The sequence below is a fragment of the Hypomesus nipponensis genome, chromosome 28, assembly GCF_054491055.1.
Source record: "Hypomesus nipponensis isolate SF chromosome 28, ASM5449105v1, whole genome shotgun sequence".
NCBI lineage: Eukaryota > Metazoa > Chordata > Actinopteri > Osmeriformes > Osmeridae > Hypomesus > Hypomesus nipponensis.
The window spans coordinates 2,364,742-2,379,281 of NC_140388.1; the positions used below are offsets into that span (position 1 = coordinate 2,364,742).

Consider the following 14,540-nt stretch of genomic DNA (forward strand, 5'->3'; position numbering starts at 1 on the left):
GGAGCCTCTCTTCTTCAGCTCCCTGCTGACCTAGCTACCCATCTTGTTCGGTAGGGGGCGGTGTGCACATACGCATTGCATTACATGACAACATTTGCCGGGAAATTGACTGAATTGCCGAGTCTTTAGAGGACACATCACAGATTATGGCGCTCCCTCTAATTGTGCTGATACTTGTAAGGTATTTTCTTGTGTGCTTTTATTGTGACAGGGGTGTGTGGTTCTGACGTTGGAAGAAAGTGAGTGGAGTGAAATGCTATGTGTGGGGGAGATACAGTAAAGATGTACAAAGTGTATGGATGTAAAGCTGACAAAGTTATCTGAATTTGAATATGAAAGTTAAGAAATATTTGTGTGTCGAATTTCATAAAACTGAAATATGTTGCTGTTTAATATATAATATCTGAATAATTTGTAAAAACAACGATCTGGCGGTGAGTAGAGGGCAAACCAGGGTTTGTCACCGCAAGTTATTGGGAAACTGGACTGCAGGTGTGGATCTTGTGCAGGTAGGATGGACTGGATCACTGGAGCCTGGAGATGCACACAAACACACAGAAACAGAAAGACAGGCAGAGCCTGTGGATGGCGTAATACAGGTAGACAGAAATAAGGGTTAGTATGTAAACAAAAAAAATGCCACAAACGGGTGCTCGTAAAGCACTTCAGAATTGAGGAATCTTAAATCAGTGGTGTACAGTCTAACTATACTAAAGGTACAAAGTCTAACTAATACTAAGGGGCTTAAGTATGTAAACATTTATAATTATTATTAATTCATTATTTTAATGACATAGCTATAATACACAATATAAAAATACAATAGGGCAACATTGTAAAAATATGGCAATGTGTCATTGTGCAGATAAAGTGTTAAAGTCCGTGTGAGCCCTTGGCCTTGAAGAGGCCAGCAGTGGATGGGTAGAAACTGTTTTTGTGGTGTGTGGTATTGGTCCTGATGGACTGCAGCCGTCTGCCGGAGGGGAGTGGCTGAAACAGTGTCCAGGGTGGGAGGAGTTGTCCACAATCTTTCTTGCACGCCTCAGGGTCCTCGAGTTGTGCAGGTCCTCAAGGGTAGGCAGATTGCAGCCTTCTCAGCAGTGCGGATGATACGCTGCAGCCTGCTCTTGTCCTTGGCAGTGGCAGCAGCGTACCAGATGGTAATGGAGGTGGTGAGGATGGACTCAATGATAGCTGTGTAGAAGTGCACCATCATTGTCTTTGGCAGGTAGAATTTATTCAGCTGCCGTAGGAAGTGCATCCTCTTTCTTGGTGAGGGAGCTGATGTTCAGTTCACACTAAATTAATTCCTTTGGATGGCACAGTAATAGGAAAAGTACACATTCACATATTTACACATCCACATATTTACACATCTTCATCACTGTCATCGGAGCTCTCATGATGAACCTCTATAGGATCCCCCAGTATTTCCTCGGGCATATCCTCAAGGAGAGAAGCAGCACTTGGTCCTAAAGTCTGGCTGTAACTGAAGCACACAGCCTGGAACCTCTCCTGCACATCTGTAAGTTTTCTCTTCAGAAGACACAGTAGCCCTCGATGACCCTCGTCACTTAAACTGCCTGGAAGGAAAAATCAAAGACAGGAATGACAATACTTCCATGAAGTTAGTGTTGTTCAGCTAGTCATAACTAACTTTACTGAAAAGCTACAATACCGATCATTTATATTCAGCCACAAGGAATCCATAATGTAAATCTTTGCTATTTAATATGAACTGTTGTCCAGATTTGACAGGAAATTCCTTCCTTGTTGCAAGAACGGGATCATTCGGTTTAGTACAAAGGATCAGCCTTATGTACAATAAATAGTATCCCCAAAACGGTTGCTACAAGAGGATAATACAAGTTAGCTTCTTACCACAGTTTCCTCCAGAAGACATCTCTGATGTTATTGCCCTAATGCTCTCTGCCAGCCTTCGAAGATAAGTGCAGTGTTGTCTCATCTCCCTCATCAAAATGATCTTCTTCTCTTGGAGCCTCAGTGTAGACATGTACACGTCAAAGATTTTCTTTTTGGTGAGGATGTTGCCGGATTCTGAAGTCACACAAATAATAAACCAGTATTTTAATTTGTCTTAATTATGCACACAGACACAATAGCCTTAGAGAGAAATTGTTCCATACCACTGTTGTTCACTTCCCATGGCCATATGAGACTGTCTGCCCCACCGTCTCCTCCCACCACACAGAGTCCATTCTCCACCTTCTCCTCTGCGATGCGCTCCTCATCTGGCACCTGTTCATTGTAGCTCTTGATTGAATCGAAGAGTTTTCTCATCACCCAATTTCCTTCGTCGCAAGTGGCGAATTTTGTTGCTGTCTATAGTTACACAACACAGGAAACATGATGCACAAGCATGTATATGCAGATCAAAAAGTTAAATGCAATACTGTTAAGACAAATTATTATAAATTAAATTAAACAAATACATCAAAATGTAAGAAAATACATAAAAGGCACATCATATCTGTAAAATATAAAAAGGCGAGACAATTTAAAACTAAAAACATGAAGACACAGAAACAAGCCAGATAAGACATCTGCTGATGATCCTAATCAACTTTATCAACATACCAGTGTGATTATAAAGGCTGGCTTTTTTTTGATGAACACCAAGAAACATTTGTTCAATTGCTTTCTGAAGATGATGTTGGTCATCAGAGGTGGTAACTACAGCATCTTAAACAAAAACAATATATGTCAACAATTTTGATGTATTGAACGTTGTACATTCAAATTGTTTCACGTTCAATGCTTAAAGCATTCCAAGTTCCAGGCACTCCAAAATAAAGGAAAATGTAACAAGGAAGGATATGTTAAAAACCTTTACTGTAATGGCTAAATCATTAAACAAGAAGGAAAATAACGCGAAATCAATCACACGACAATATTAGCCAACTACTTTCAATAATGTCCATTAAAAAAATATACCATCAGTAGCCCACTGTGTAACATCATGCACCCACTGCTGCATGCTCTCCTCAGGACACCCAAGCTCACTGGTCAGAGCCACCATTCTCTGAGCCTCAGCTTCCGCCTTTTGGAAAGTCTACAGTAAAAACATCAAACACTAGATCTTTGACTTTGCCATCTTATTGTCATCTTCCAAAATTGAATAAAATCATGAAAATCATTGTATATATCTGAGACAAATTGTCCAAACAGGACATTTGTTTTATGTGGTAAGGAAACCTGATCTTGACTAATGTTATCTGGTCAATACCTTGATATATCTGCGGGACAGTGCAAGATGAAGGCCATCCTGCTTCCGTCTGTTCCACCCAATTGCATGGACGGTGAGCATGTCATTCCGAGCTTTTAAACAGCATAAATAATGTGATATAGGAAAGTTCCATTAATGGTCATTAATGGAATTTTATTAATGTAGTTTTATTAATGTATTGTCATATCAACAGAATATTAAGAATATAAGAGCTTTCTCTCATGCAATCTCACAGAAAGTATTAGACAGAAAGAATAAAAATAAGCAACACTTACCTGATTTGGTCATGTACTTTGTTGTGAGGGCACAACGAGACAGGTAGCTGTTCACCATCTCAACCTCCTCCCCTGCTGTTGTGCCAGCACCCTCCTGGTTTTTTCCACTCCAGATTATCTAACAAAGTGTGAAACTTATATTACAATCATATACATTATAAGTTATAAAAAATCTATTTCAAATGTCATTAGAAATAATATGTTGTACCTCACACTTGGTTGAATGGGCCTAGCTGATTCTGCAATGTTTGCAGGGCCACAAGTGCACAACTGGACAGGTCTCTCACTAGGTAGTAGACGTACTGAGGTCAGAAGTTCAATTATTAGTGAGGAAACTTAAATGTCAAATTCAGATTGTAATTTAAAAATAAAAAAATTATAGACTGAAGAACAGACACATTTCTACCTTGTTTGAACAGTGTGTATATGCCATATTTTTGCATACAGCACTCTGTTGGGTCAATGGGCTTGTAAATCCCATCGATGCAGGACTCCCTGTTATGGAGTGCAAGTTTTGCATGGATGCGGATGTCACAATCCATACACAGCCACTCCTCTGGCATGCAGTCTCTGCGGCGAATGATGGCAGGAGATGTGCAGTGGATGCAGTTCTTCTCTGGTACCACATTGCAGGACAGCAAGGAGCTAAGGTGATAAGACCTTGCTTTCCCCCACTCTTCTTGGGCTGCTGATTGGCGCAAGCTCCATGATGTGGACGTTGAAGGCGCCTCACTTGCACTTTGAACTTCAGGTGATGTAAGAATGTCCTGCAGTTTCTGCATCTCACTGTCTGAAGGACAAATAAAATAAACTGATCATGTTTTTCGTGATTTTTGCTCACTTGTTTAGTTACATTAAGGTATCATCTTACCAAATAAGTGCTGAGTACAGTTTAACTGGGTCTCTGTGGGAACCTCCTCAGCTGACTCCAAGGGAGTAGAGTCCTTACTGGTAACCACAGAAACAACTGATGGAATAATAGAAAGGAAAAAGATAATGAAAAACGTAAATATACAATGAAAAATATACTTTTTCCCTTTCCCTTTTACCCTTTATTTCTCACATACACCCTTTTATAAGCAACCCACAATCCTCTCAACGAGACAGGAAGTCCCTACATGGCTCGGGGGTGGATCCAATCTACCAGATACCTGGCCTCAACCACCACTCCCCTCACCTCTCTCTGCCATCTGCCACAAAATGTTTAAAGACCAACAGGTTTACAAAATTATTTTTCAGCCCACCCACTAATCAAACTCCCTTTGCTTTTGTTTACAATGAGGGCAGTTATACGATAGTTATACAATATAAGATACAATAATTTGATCACAAATTATCTCGGAAGACATGTACTACCAGTAGCTGAAAAAAATGTTTATCTTTATGTATATTTGAGACCACCGATTCGTAGATGTACGTGTCCATTCACCATATGTTAACCGATTTTGAGGTCGATCCGATTAAATGAGCGAAAACAAGGCACTGTCCATATTTTGTTGGTGAAGCAGGGATAGGAATGCTAGTGGCAAGCAAACTAGCTGGATAGAGCGATGGAGAGTTTGTCAGCACTCAAAATGTACTTCTAAAACAGGGGCACTCCTAGGACATATACTCGATTTTAAAAAAAATCCCCCAGCTGGGAAATGTTCGCGGTTTTCACAGTCCACATACGGGACGGTGTGCACACAGGGATTGGTTCTAATTTGAGTGACAGTTTGATTCACCAATTGAAAAACGAATCTGGGAATTTTGATTTTTGTAAGGGAAGTGCTGAGATTTTACTGTCGCCATTTGGCTTTCTAAACCGCGTCGCGTACTCCATAACGGTGAGCTACACTGGTTTAAAACTACAGTTATATAAGGACAATTGTACCCATGAATTGTTTACTAGGAATATGTCATATAAATCATAAAAGGTCCATCCATATGTGAGGCATGTTTATTATTTTAACAATTGAAAACGGATGTATCACCGACCGCTATCGAATATGTCGTTCAACAGAGGCTAATTAAGCTAACGCCTCAGTCAATAAGCGAAAATTGACTACTGTTTTCGAAAGTAAATGTACTGATAATATCAGTACATCGTATTGTACATAAAATTTCACAATTGTTTTTTATCACAATGTTAAATGAGCAATAAGTTCAGTTTGGCATTTGTTGACGCTTGGAACTCAAATTGAGTTCCAAATTGTGATTACATAGCGTGGCTGCCAGCCGAACTTCTCCCTGCCCACTAAAAAAATTTGGTCGGGAAGTTGGGTCTGGAGGGTCTGGTTTTGGGAAACAACTACAGAAAACCAGAATCTGGGCGTACCAATGAAATTGCCAGGGCGGGCTTTATACAATGATGGACAGATGATCAACAGTAACGTAATCACCCACGTCACAAAAGAGCGCTTAAGTTGAATTGGTTTTGAACAAACAACATATTACGTTGCTCTGATTGGTTGTAGGTCTATCCAATTGAGCGAAGAGGCATTTGTTTTCCAGGCTCGTTTGAAACATGCCCCGTAGTCAAAGCCCAACGGAGAGTTCTCAGACTCATATTCTGACTAGAATTATGAGTATGACAACGTCAGGCTAGTGATTACATTGATTGAGAGCAGAACGTTTGACCTCCCTACTTAAGCTATAGCTTAAGTACTATCTATTGTGCCCCCGGTGTAGGCTACTGGCAGCATCATGACTTGCATGTGCAGTAAGTAATGTCACATTAAATAATGTATTTTAACTCAAGTTTGTGTGGTGCGTCGCTGTCTTCAATGCCACAGGCTAAACTATGTCAAAATAAACGTTTTATTTCCGGCACATTCAGTGAAGTTTGGCTAGGAACATCAGCTAGGCTAGCTGGCTCGTCGTATCTTCATGCAGCTTCTCCATGCAGGGGTCTAGGCTCTGTTCGAAAACTCTTAAAATGCGTCCTTCCTTCCTTCTTTTTAAGACAGCGAGGTCTGTTCGAAATGTCTTAAATCTTCTCTTCCTGTCTAATAAGACACCTTGAAATACGTCACATAACGGTCATTTTTTAAGAGCGCATCTGAGCTGCCTTGCTGTCTTAATGGCGGCACGTATTACCCATAAGTCTGTGCGCGAGGTTACCGTAGGCAACAAGTTAAACAGAATCCTTTCACCGCCATTGCTCTACGTTTTTACAATTCATATTTCAGCTAAACGGTACTTATAAATCAGTATCTGAATAAAAATGTATCGAGAATTGGGCAGTGTAGTTGCTGAAAATATACTTATTTTATTGATATCACTCCTTATTTGTAAATTTGCTCCGACTTTTCGATAACGTACAGTATCTAGCATCGCAGTGCAGACACTAGTTGCTGCGTTTAATCATAATCCTATCAATTGAGTGAAATACAAACACAAATGTTATGAGCTATTGAGCTTATATCTAACACAAGTTTAAATACAGCTTAACTTGACTTAGTGTGACAACAAACTCGATGCAATTGACTGCCGTCTGACAAAGTGCGCTAGTGCAAGCACATAAGTACACGCAGCGCGATGACGTGCTTCCTGTCTTAATAGGCTGTTCGAAAACAACGGTTTTTAAGATACCTTACCCCGAAGAGAGCTGTCTCGTTAGACACTTGTCTAGTAAGACATCAAGGATTAAGACAGCTGTCTAAGTTTTCGAACACAGCCATAGACTGAGACCAAATGGTCGGCTTTTTTTTACTGACAATGATCGCTCCCAGCAAACCTCTTTTGAATTAGCCATTTCCCCCTAATTAAATATCAAGCTTATTTACGTGTTTGGGGGCATATTTTCAGTTAGCAGATGGTAGTGTTTGAATTGCGATTCTATCTGAAAAATACTGCTGGTGACAACGTTGTTAGCTAGTTTCAAAAGGGTAGTGATGTGTCGTTCGTGAACGATTCGTTCATAAGGACTCGGGAGTAACGAGTCCTCTCAACGAGTGATTCGTTCATTTCCCGACTCGGTCTTTCTACGAGTCTTTGGATAATTTTTCACGTGACCTGCATAGGCTCTGTAGCTAGAGGAAACAAACGATTTGTTCATTTCCCGACTCGGTCTTTCTACGTGTCTTTGGATCCTTTTTTCACGTGACCCGCATTGTATTTTTTAGTAGAGGAAAGAGTTTCCTTATTCCCTTTTGCGTGGCCGCTGTTTTAGTAAGACGTGAATGATATTTGCTCAAGTCATCATACTGTCTGGTTTTGCTATTTTCACTTTACATTTACACTTACAGTTTAGTGCAGTGTAATTGTTTGACGTGATTATTAAATGCTAGTGTGATAATACATGACCAAATCATACAAATTCATGATACATCATTTTAATGCAGGAATTTATTTTGAAATAGTATCTGTTGGTGCACATGTCATGCACTAACCTACATGAGAATATCGTACGTGTTTGCAGTGGACGTATAGACCCCCCCCCCCTTGAAATTAACGAATGACTCGAAAAAACATTCGTTCATTTTACTGAACGAGATTCAAAGAACCGAATCAGTAAAATGAACCTAACTTCCCATCACTACGAAAGGGGTTCGGCTTGTTTCATAATAAACGGACCCAACCGACGCACGCCCTACAATTTCCCGCAGAAATTGTACCATCTCTAGTTCCTCTTTCAAGTAATACGCCCCTGTGTTCAAGTGTTGAGCATTAAATTAGTTGCATGGTCTGTAGAGATCTTGGGACGAAGCTGCAATACATGTGTACATAACGGAGAGTGGTAAATTCTGTAGAAATTAAATGTTTTATGTAGTTAGATGGTCCGAGGAGATTGAGTGGAGTTGGTGAAGCGTCCTGGTGAGTTGCAGTCATTCGCCATAGTTCTAGTACTAATCTGAGGCTAGTCTACATAGATATCTATGTCTATGTTATGCCCATTGATATATATGCAAAGTCTCCTCCACGTCTCCCCAACGTGACGTCATCACCAAATTGCGCTAATATGCTAATGCTAACACCAAAAACGACAAAAACTGCTCTTTAACACCATTTAGAGACACAATTTGGAGATTTTTATAAACGATATATATCTTGAGTGCTTCGTGTACCCATTTATCAACAGTGATGTTTAACCTGCAATATGGTCATTAAGTCATGCTCAGAAATGTGTCATTTGCATATAAAAACATTTGAATAAATCGAGCCTGGGGCACGCCCACCCCCCGCAACACTGTCACCTTTTTTACTACAGCTGGTTCTCCCATTCTAAAATCGCTGCGACACGAAAGTCAACAAAAATGCTGCAAGACACCAGATAGCTAAGCGGTTAGGGAATCGGGCTATTAATCAGAAGGTTGCCGGTTCGATTCCCAGCCGTGCCAAATGATGTTGTGTCCTTGAGCAAGGCACTTCACCCTACTTGCCTCGGGGGGAATGTCCCTGTACTTGCTCTATAAGTGCGTCTGCTAAATGACATCTTCGGCCGTGGGTTGATAGATTTTACATCTTATTCATTTAGCAGATGCTTTCATCCAAAGCGATGTACAAATAGTGCCTAAAGAAAGTACAGCAGAAGATCATGGATCAGAAGTCCATAGTTGATAGCATTTACAAGCTACAGTGCAATGACACTCTTAGCTACCAGACACAGTGAACAATCAAAACATTATCTTCACTACAGTGCAACATTAGCTCAATTTAGGGGGGAAAAAGTCAGAAAGGATTCAAAGTAATCAAGCAGAATGGGAGGACAATGGACTGGAGGATCTGGCAAGGATGAGATGTAGCTCGGTCTTGTTGGGTTTCAGTAGATTGTTCGTCTAATATGAGAATTCATTTCTAAATGTGTTTGTGATCTGGAATAAAGCTAACTCAACAAGCACTTTGTAGAGATGGCTTCCAGCTACAGTATTATGTCTCTATAGTGCTTTCAGACCTTTGTTGACTCTATATTCTCCCTCCCTCCCTGATGTGTAATGGTAGGACTCTGAGAAAGGGACAGACTCCTGTGGACTGGACCATCATGCTTCCAGATGTGGATGAAGTTGTCAGAGAAGCCCCAAGGCATTTACCCACAGCCCAGCAAAAACCTGCTGTGAGATATTCTATATTACACTATGCTATATAACACTACACTAGATAACAAGATTACAATATTATAGTATGATATTGAATGACACAACAATATTACACTACCAGGGCTGGACATTGCAACCTTTTTGGTTGCATTTGCTCCCGTAATTGTATCTGTGCAACCTCTAAATATTTTTTTGAGCATTTGTGAGAGAGCAAATAATTGTATGAAAGTTGGGAGCACTAGTGCTACCAGGTAAAAAAATGTAATTTAAAGCCCTGATTACTCTATATTGCATTACGCTAGATTAAACTCCTTTAGATTATACCATGCTAGATTATACAGGGTTTCCCACAGCACTTTGTAGTTAAAGCTGCCGCGGCGCCTAAGCAACACACCTGCCGCCTTAACTACATATATATATTTTTTTTAATGAGTGATATCCGCCATGTTACTCTGTCCTGTTTTTTCCCTTTCATTCCAAACTGTGACCAACACCAGTCACCCTTCTCTGCAGAACGCATAAAAATGCCGCCAGCAAACCTCACCCTACCATCTTAACAAACACATGTTCTGAGGGGAAACCCTGTTATACTAGGATTAGATTACACTAAACTAGAATATGTAGAATTTACTAAACTCAAAACTCTACACTAGATTATATTACATGAGATTACATCTTGTTCCTATCCTGCCAGTGGTCATGCATACACTGCCTGGCTCCTCAAGAGACCACCTGTTTATTGGTCTGGAAGCATCCTTCCTCCCTGCGGTAGTGTAATGGTTTAGCCTGGCTGCCAGCCCAACTTCTCCCGCCCACCAAAAAATGTGTTCGGGAAGTTGGGTCTGGAGGGTCTCGTATTGGGGACAACTACAGAAAACCCAGAATCGGGACGGACCAATGAAATTGCCAGGGCGGGCTCTATACGATGATGGACAGATGATCAACAGTAACGTAATCACCCACGTCACAAAAGAGCGCTTAAGTTGAATTGGTTTTGAACAAACAACATATTACGTTGCTCTGATTGGTTGTAGGTCTATCCAATTGAGCGAAGAGGCATTTGTTTTCCAGGCTCGTTTGATACACGCCCCGTATTCAAAGCCCGACGGAGAGTTCTCAGACTCATATTCTGACTAGAATTATGAGTATGACATCGTCAGGCTAGTATGGGTTATGATCAAGTGATAAATCCCAGGTCTATTGTTATGATAATGCTGTAATGACAGATTGTGGTATAACTAATGTTTAGAATGCCCTTGCGCCCGTTGACTCCAGATTATGCCGGATACACACAAACTTAAACATAACAGGTACACACGCATGGTAACTCAGTTTTACATGGTGTTATTGTGAAGTAGTGTTTTCTATACCATTTTCCATTTTATAATCTCACCGCAGTTGAGATTGCGTGTGTGCCTCCTTGAGAACTGTAAATCGTATATTAGGGATGCACGATATAGAATTTTAGCCGATATTCGATATGCCGATATTTACAAGCTCATTTTGGCCGATTATCGATACCGATATATACTAGGCTGACGTTGTCGTACTCATAATTCTAGTCAGAATATGAGTCTGATAACTCTCCGTTGGGCTGTGACAGGGTTTGACATAAGCGATGGCCCGGGCCAGTAAAAAGTAACGTCGGGACAGTTAAATAGCAACTCACTGGCCCTATCGGGCCACTGCAAAATATTGATTGAAAAAAAAAAATCTGCATCGTAAAAGTTAACATCCTTCATATGTTTTGCTATCTGCTAAATGCATAAATAACTTTGCAGCTCGTGGGGCGCAGATGTGGCAAATCAAGAGTTGAGTGAGTGACGAGTGGTTGTCAAATTGTAATTCTCTAATCTCGATAAATTTAAGAACTGGCGCGAGACAAAAGTGAAGATGAAAGCAAAGTAGAGCTATGAGTTCAAATGAAAGCAACTTTTTTTATGGAGCTAAGATGCACTGTGTCGTCTGTCGTATGTTCCTGTCTAAAGCAGACAAAAGTGGATCTTTTTTACACAGGCACCGACAATTTTCGAAAACAATCCCTGACCAGCCATGCTAGCAGGCAGCACCTGGTTTGCGTGACAGTTAAGCGGATGGTTGACAATCCATCTTCCAGGCCCCCCCACCGGGGGGACGCAATCCGGACGCATGAAGTACCCCCTCAACCAGCACGTACTCCCCCCCCCCCCCTCCGAAACGCTGTCATGACGCGCGACATGCACATATCTCTAACATAAATGACCATTTCACAGTCGCTCGCTCGAAATACAAAATCCCCGATTTCCGGGAGCTTGTATAGCATTTGCGGGCGTCAGGGAGCCGCTAATGAAATGCGGGAGACTCCCGGACTTTCCGGGAGACTTGGGATGTCTGTATCACGTAATTAAGACGGACAGACGTTCGCCTTGTTCCCCCAGGCTATTGAACTGCAGCAGAAGAATGGTGTCGACTTGGGTACTTGGTATCATACTGATGAAATGCAATGGAAGCTTTTATAAATTAGCGTTGAGGGACCAGAGGTTTCAGTTTTAGCCAGACAGTCGTGCAGAGATGGCTGTCAGCAGGGAAGAGAGCACGTCATTTTTGAGGTTAGAAGTCAATTGTTTTGCTGACTATTACCTTATTATTTTTTATCACTAGAAATGTGATTTCGTTTTTGTTCTTTTTATATGGGATGTGGATGTGTTTAATAAATGGTTAAACATGTTAACAGAATAACATAACTTGTAAGTCTTTGGTTTTGTTTTAACAATGATAAATTAAAACTTTTGGAGGGGGGGTCAGTAAAAATGGCCTTGAGGCCAGTAAGTTTCAATCCCACTGGCCCATGGGGCCAGTCGCAATTTTTTTTAATGTTGAACCCTGGCTGTGACCATGGGGCGTGTTTCAACCGAACTCGCAAAACAAAAGCCTCTTCGCTCAATTGGAAAGACCTACAACCAATCAGATCAACGTAATATTTGTTTGTTGAAAACAAATTCAACCCAAGCGCTCTTTCGTGACGTTGATTACGTTACTGTTGATCATCTGTCCATCATCGTATAAAGCCCGCCCTTGACAATTTCATTGGTCCGAATAGCTCCTGTTCGGACATAGTTTTTCCCCAAACATGCCCCCCAGACTAGCCTGACGTTGTCATACTCATAATTCTAGTCAGAATATGAGTCTGAACTCTCCGTTGGGCTATGACTATGGGGCTTGTTTCAACCGAACTCGTGAAACAAATGCCTCTTCGCTCAATTGAATGGACCTACAACCAATCATAGCAACATAATATGTTGTTTGTTGAAAACAAATTTAACCCAAGCGCGCTTTTGTGATGTTGTTGATTACGTTACTGTTGATCATCTGTCCATCATCGTATAAAGCCCGCCCTGGCAATTTCATTGGTCCGGCCCAGCTTCTGGTTTTATATAGTTTGTCCCCAATACGAGCCCCTCCAGACCCAACTTCCCGACCAAATTTTTGTTGTGGGCGGGGCTAAGTTAGGCTGGAAGCCAGGCTAGATATATACACCTCTGCTTTTTAATTATTGAAAAGTATCTCCTGTACTACAATTAATCTGTTATTATGATGGGGTACTTGCTGTAGATACGGGACATTAAAAACTTGATTTGGATCATTTTAGAAATAGACATTCACTCATGAAAACGATTGAAATGATTTCAAATATGGCAGATTTATTTATATTTTCTCGTCACAATTTTCATACTTGAACAGTACCTCCTTGAACTAGGGATGGGCGTGGTTAATCGAATATCCGGATATCCTAAAGTAGGTTAGTATTCAAATACTTTTTTCGAATACTTATGAGCTTAGTTTAATATAAAAAAGTTATTTCCAATGAAAAACGTTGTGTTGAGAATTCTAATAGTTGTGACGTTAGAAATGATGAAATACCCTACCCTTTTTGAAAAACCATCAAAAAGGGTAGGCTACATGACCCTGCGTTCTGCTGTGAGTGTCCTTTCATTTCATTTGGCGCTACAAGAAGCATAGTGTCCACTCCTGGCTAAGCAGTAGCCTACCTCGCAGCAACCTTAGTTCCTGCAGAGTCTATTCTACGCCGGCCTAAATTGACTCCGTACTCGCCTCTCCCCTGAGCATGTATATATGCTCATTTTACTGAATAAGAATGCGTATGGCTAATGGTTTTGTGGCTTTTTTTTATTAACCAGCATTCACGTAGAGCTAGCGTAATCGGCTATGTTTGCATTGTGTGGTGGCGTACCGAGGATTCCGGTTCCAAGTTAATATCCAAGTTAATATGCAATATTATATGTGTTTCTTTCGTTTTTGTCGAGGATAGCCTACCCGATGTGTTAAATGTCTTCCAAAGTATTTCACGTTTTAATTTCACATAGTAATAAACTCAGCGCTATTCTGCCAATTTAAGAGCCTATACGTCGTGATGCAGCTTTTTTTAAGTTCATTGTCTTTTCGTCATGTTGATGAAATGATCTTTCATTTGTTTTCTTTATTCAACCCTTATTTAATCTAATATCTTAATAGTCCAAATTATTTCCAGAATGTGTTGTGGTTCATGTGTTGACTGTACGCTTTGCGTCATGTCAGGCTAATGACATAACGGAACCGCATTTATAAAGATAGATTATCCGGTTATTCGAAAATAATTTCGGATAGTATTCGAATAGTGAAATCAGTTCAAATCTCCATCCCTACCTTGAACTTGAACAACTACAGTTTCCTTAAAACTGTGTTGTTGACAATGACACATTCTTGACACATATGCACAGAAATGCAGCTGTAACTCTGTAAACTTAAAATGTATCGCATCACGGACACTTTACAAACTCCGCAAATAGCCATTTTGTCATCATCCTTTGATACTGTGAAGTCCTGCCACACAGCCGACATGTTGAATCATGTTGTTGGCGCTCATAGTAACTTCTAATACTGATTGTTCCAATCCTTGTTTCTGCTATATCGCCTTCCATGCCATTGTAAAATCCAGCATAACCTTTCAAGTTGTCCTCATAA

The 14,540-nt window shown here is 40.6% G+C and overlaps 2 protein-coding genes across 6 annotated transcripts in view; one reads left to right on the top strand and one right to left on the bottom strand.

Annotated features, from left to right (window-relative positions):
• Positions 1–1,368: 1,368 nt before the first annotated feature.
• On the bottom strand, positions 1,369–3,603 carry LOC146219477 (uncharacterized). The gene is made up of 7 exons (XM_084695350.1): positions 3,523–3,603; positions 3,248–3,339; positions 2,956–3,073; positions 2,599–2,703; positions 2,148–2,343; positions 1,882–2,058; positions 1,369–1,583 (listed from the first exon to the last, which is right to left on the bottom strand). Exons 4-7 carry the CDS (start codon positions 2,680–2,682, stop codon positions 1,369–1,371), a joined length of 672 nt encoding a protein of 223 aa, XP_084551476.1. The 5' UTR covers positions 2,683–2,703; positions 2,956–3,073; positions 3,248–3,339; positions 3,523–3,603.
• A 1,630-nt stretch (positions 3,604–5,233) lies between these two features.
• Positions 5,234–14,540, top strand: part of gpat2 (glycerol-3-phosphate acyltransferase 2, mitochondrial) — a 48,241-nt gene continuing 38,934 nt past the window's right edge. For 4 of the 5 annotated variants that reach the window (XM_084695248.1, XM_084695250.1, XM_084695251.1 and 1 more), the window contains exons 1-2: positions 5,235–5,348; positions 9,445–9,556. In XM_084695248.1, coding sequence (XP_084551374.1) covers positions 9,485–9,556 — 72 coding nt within the window. In that variant the 5' untranslated portion in view covers positions 5,235–5,348; positions 9,445–9,484. Of the gene's footprint in view, positions 5,349–9,444; positions 9,557–14,540 lie in introns of all 5 variants that reach the window. The other variant, XM_084695249.1, reaches the window with a different exon arrangement.

Coding starts and splice junctions, on each gene's coding strand:
- LOC146219477 (XM_084695350.1), bottom strand. CDS start 2,682: ATGACCAACATCATCTTCAGAAAGCAATTGAACAAATGTTTCTTGGTG. Junction 2,344..2,598: donor CAGCCTTTATAATCACACTG/GTATGTTGATAA, acceptor GTGTAACTATAG/ACAGCAACAAAATTCGCCAC. Junction 1,584..1,881: donor GTCTTCTGGAGGAAACTGTG/GTAAGAAGCTAA, acceptor TTTTCCTTCCAG/GCAGTTTAAGTGACGAGGGT.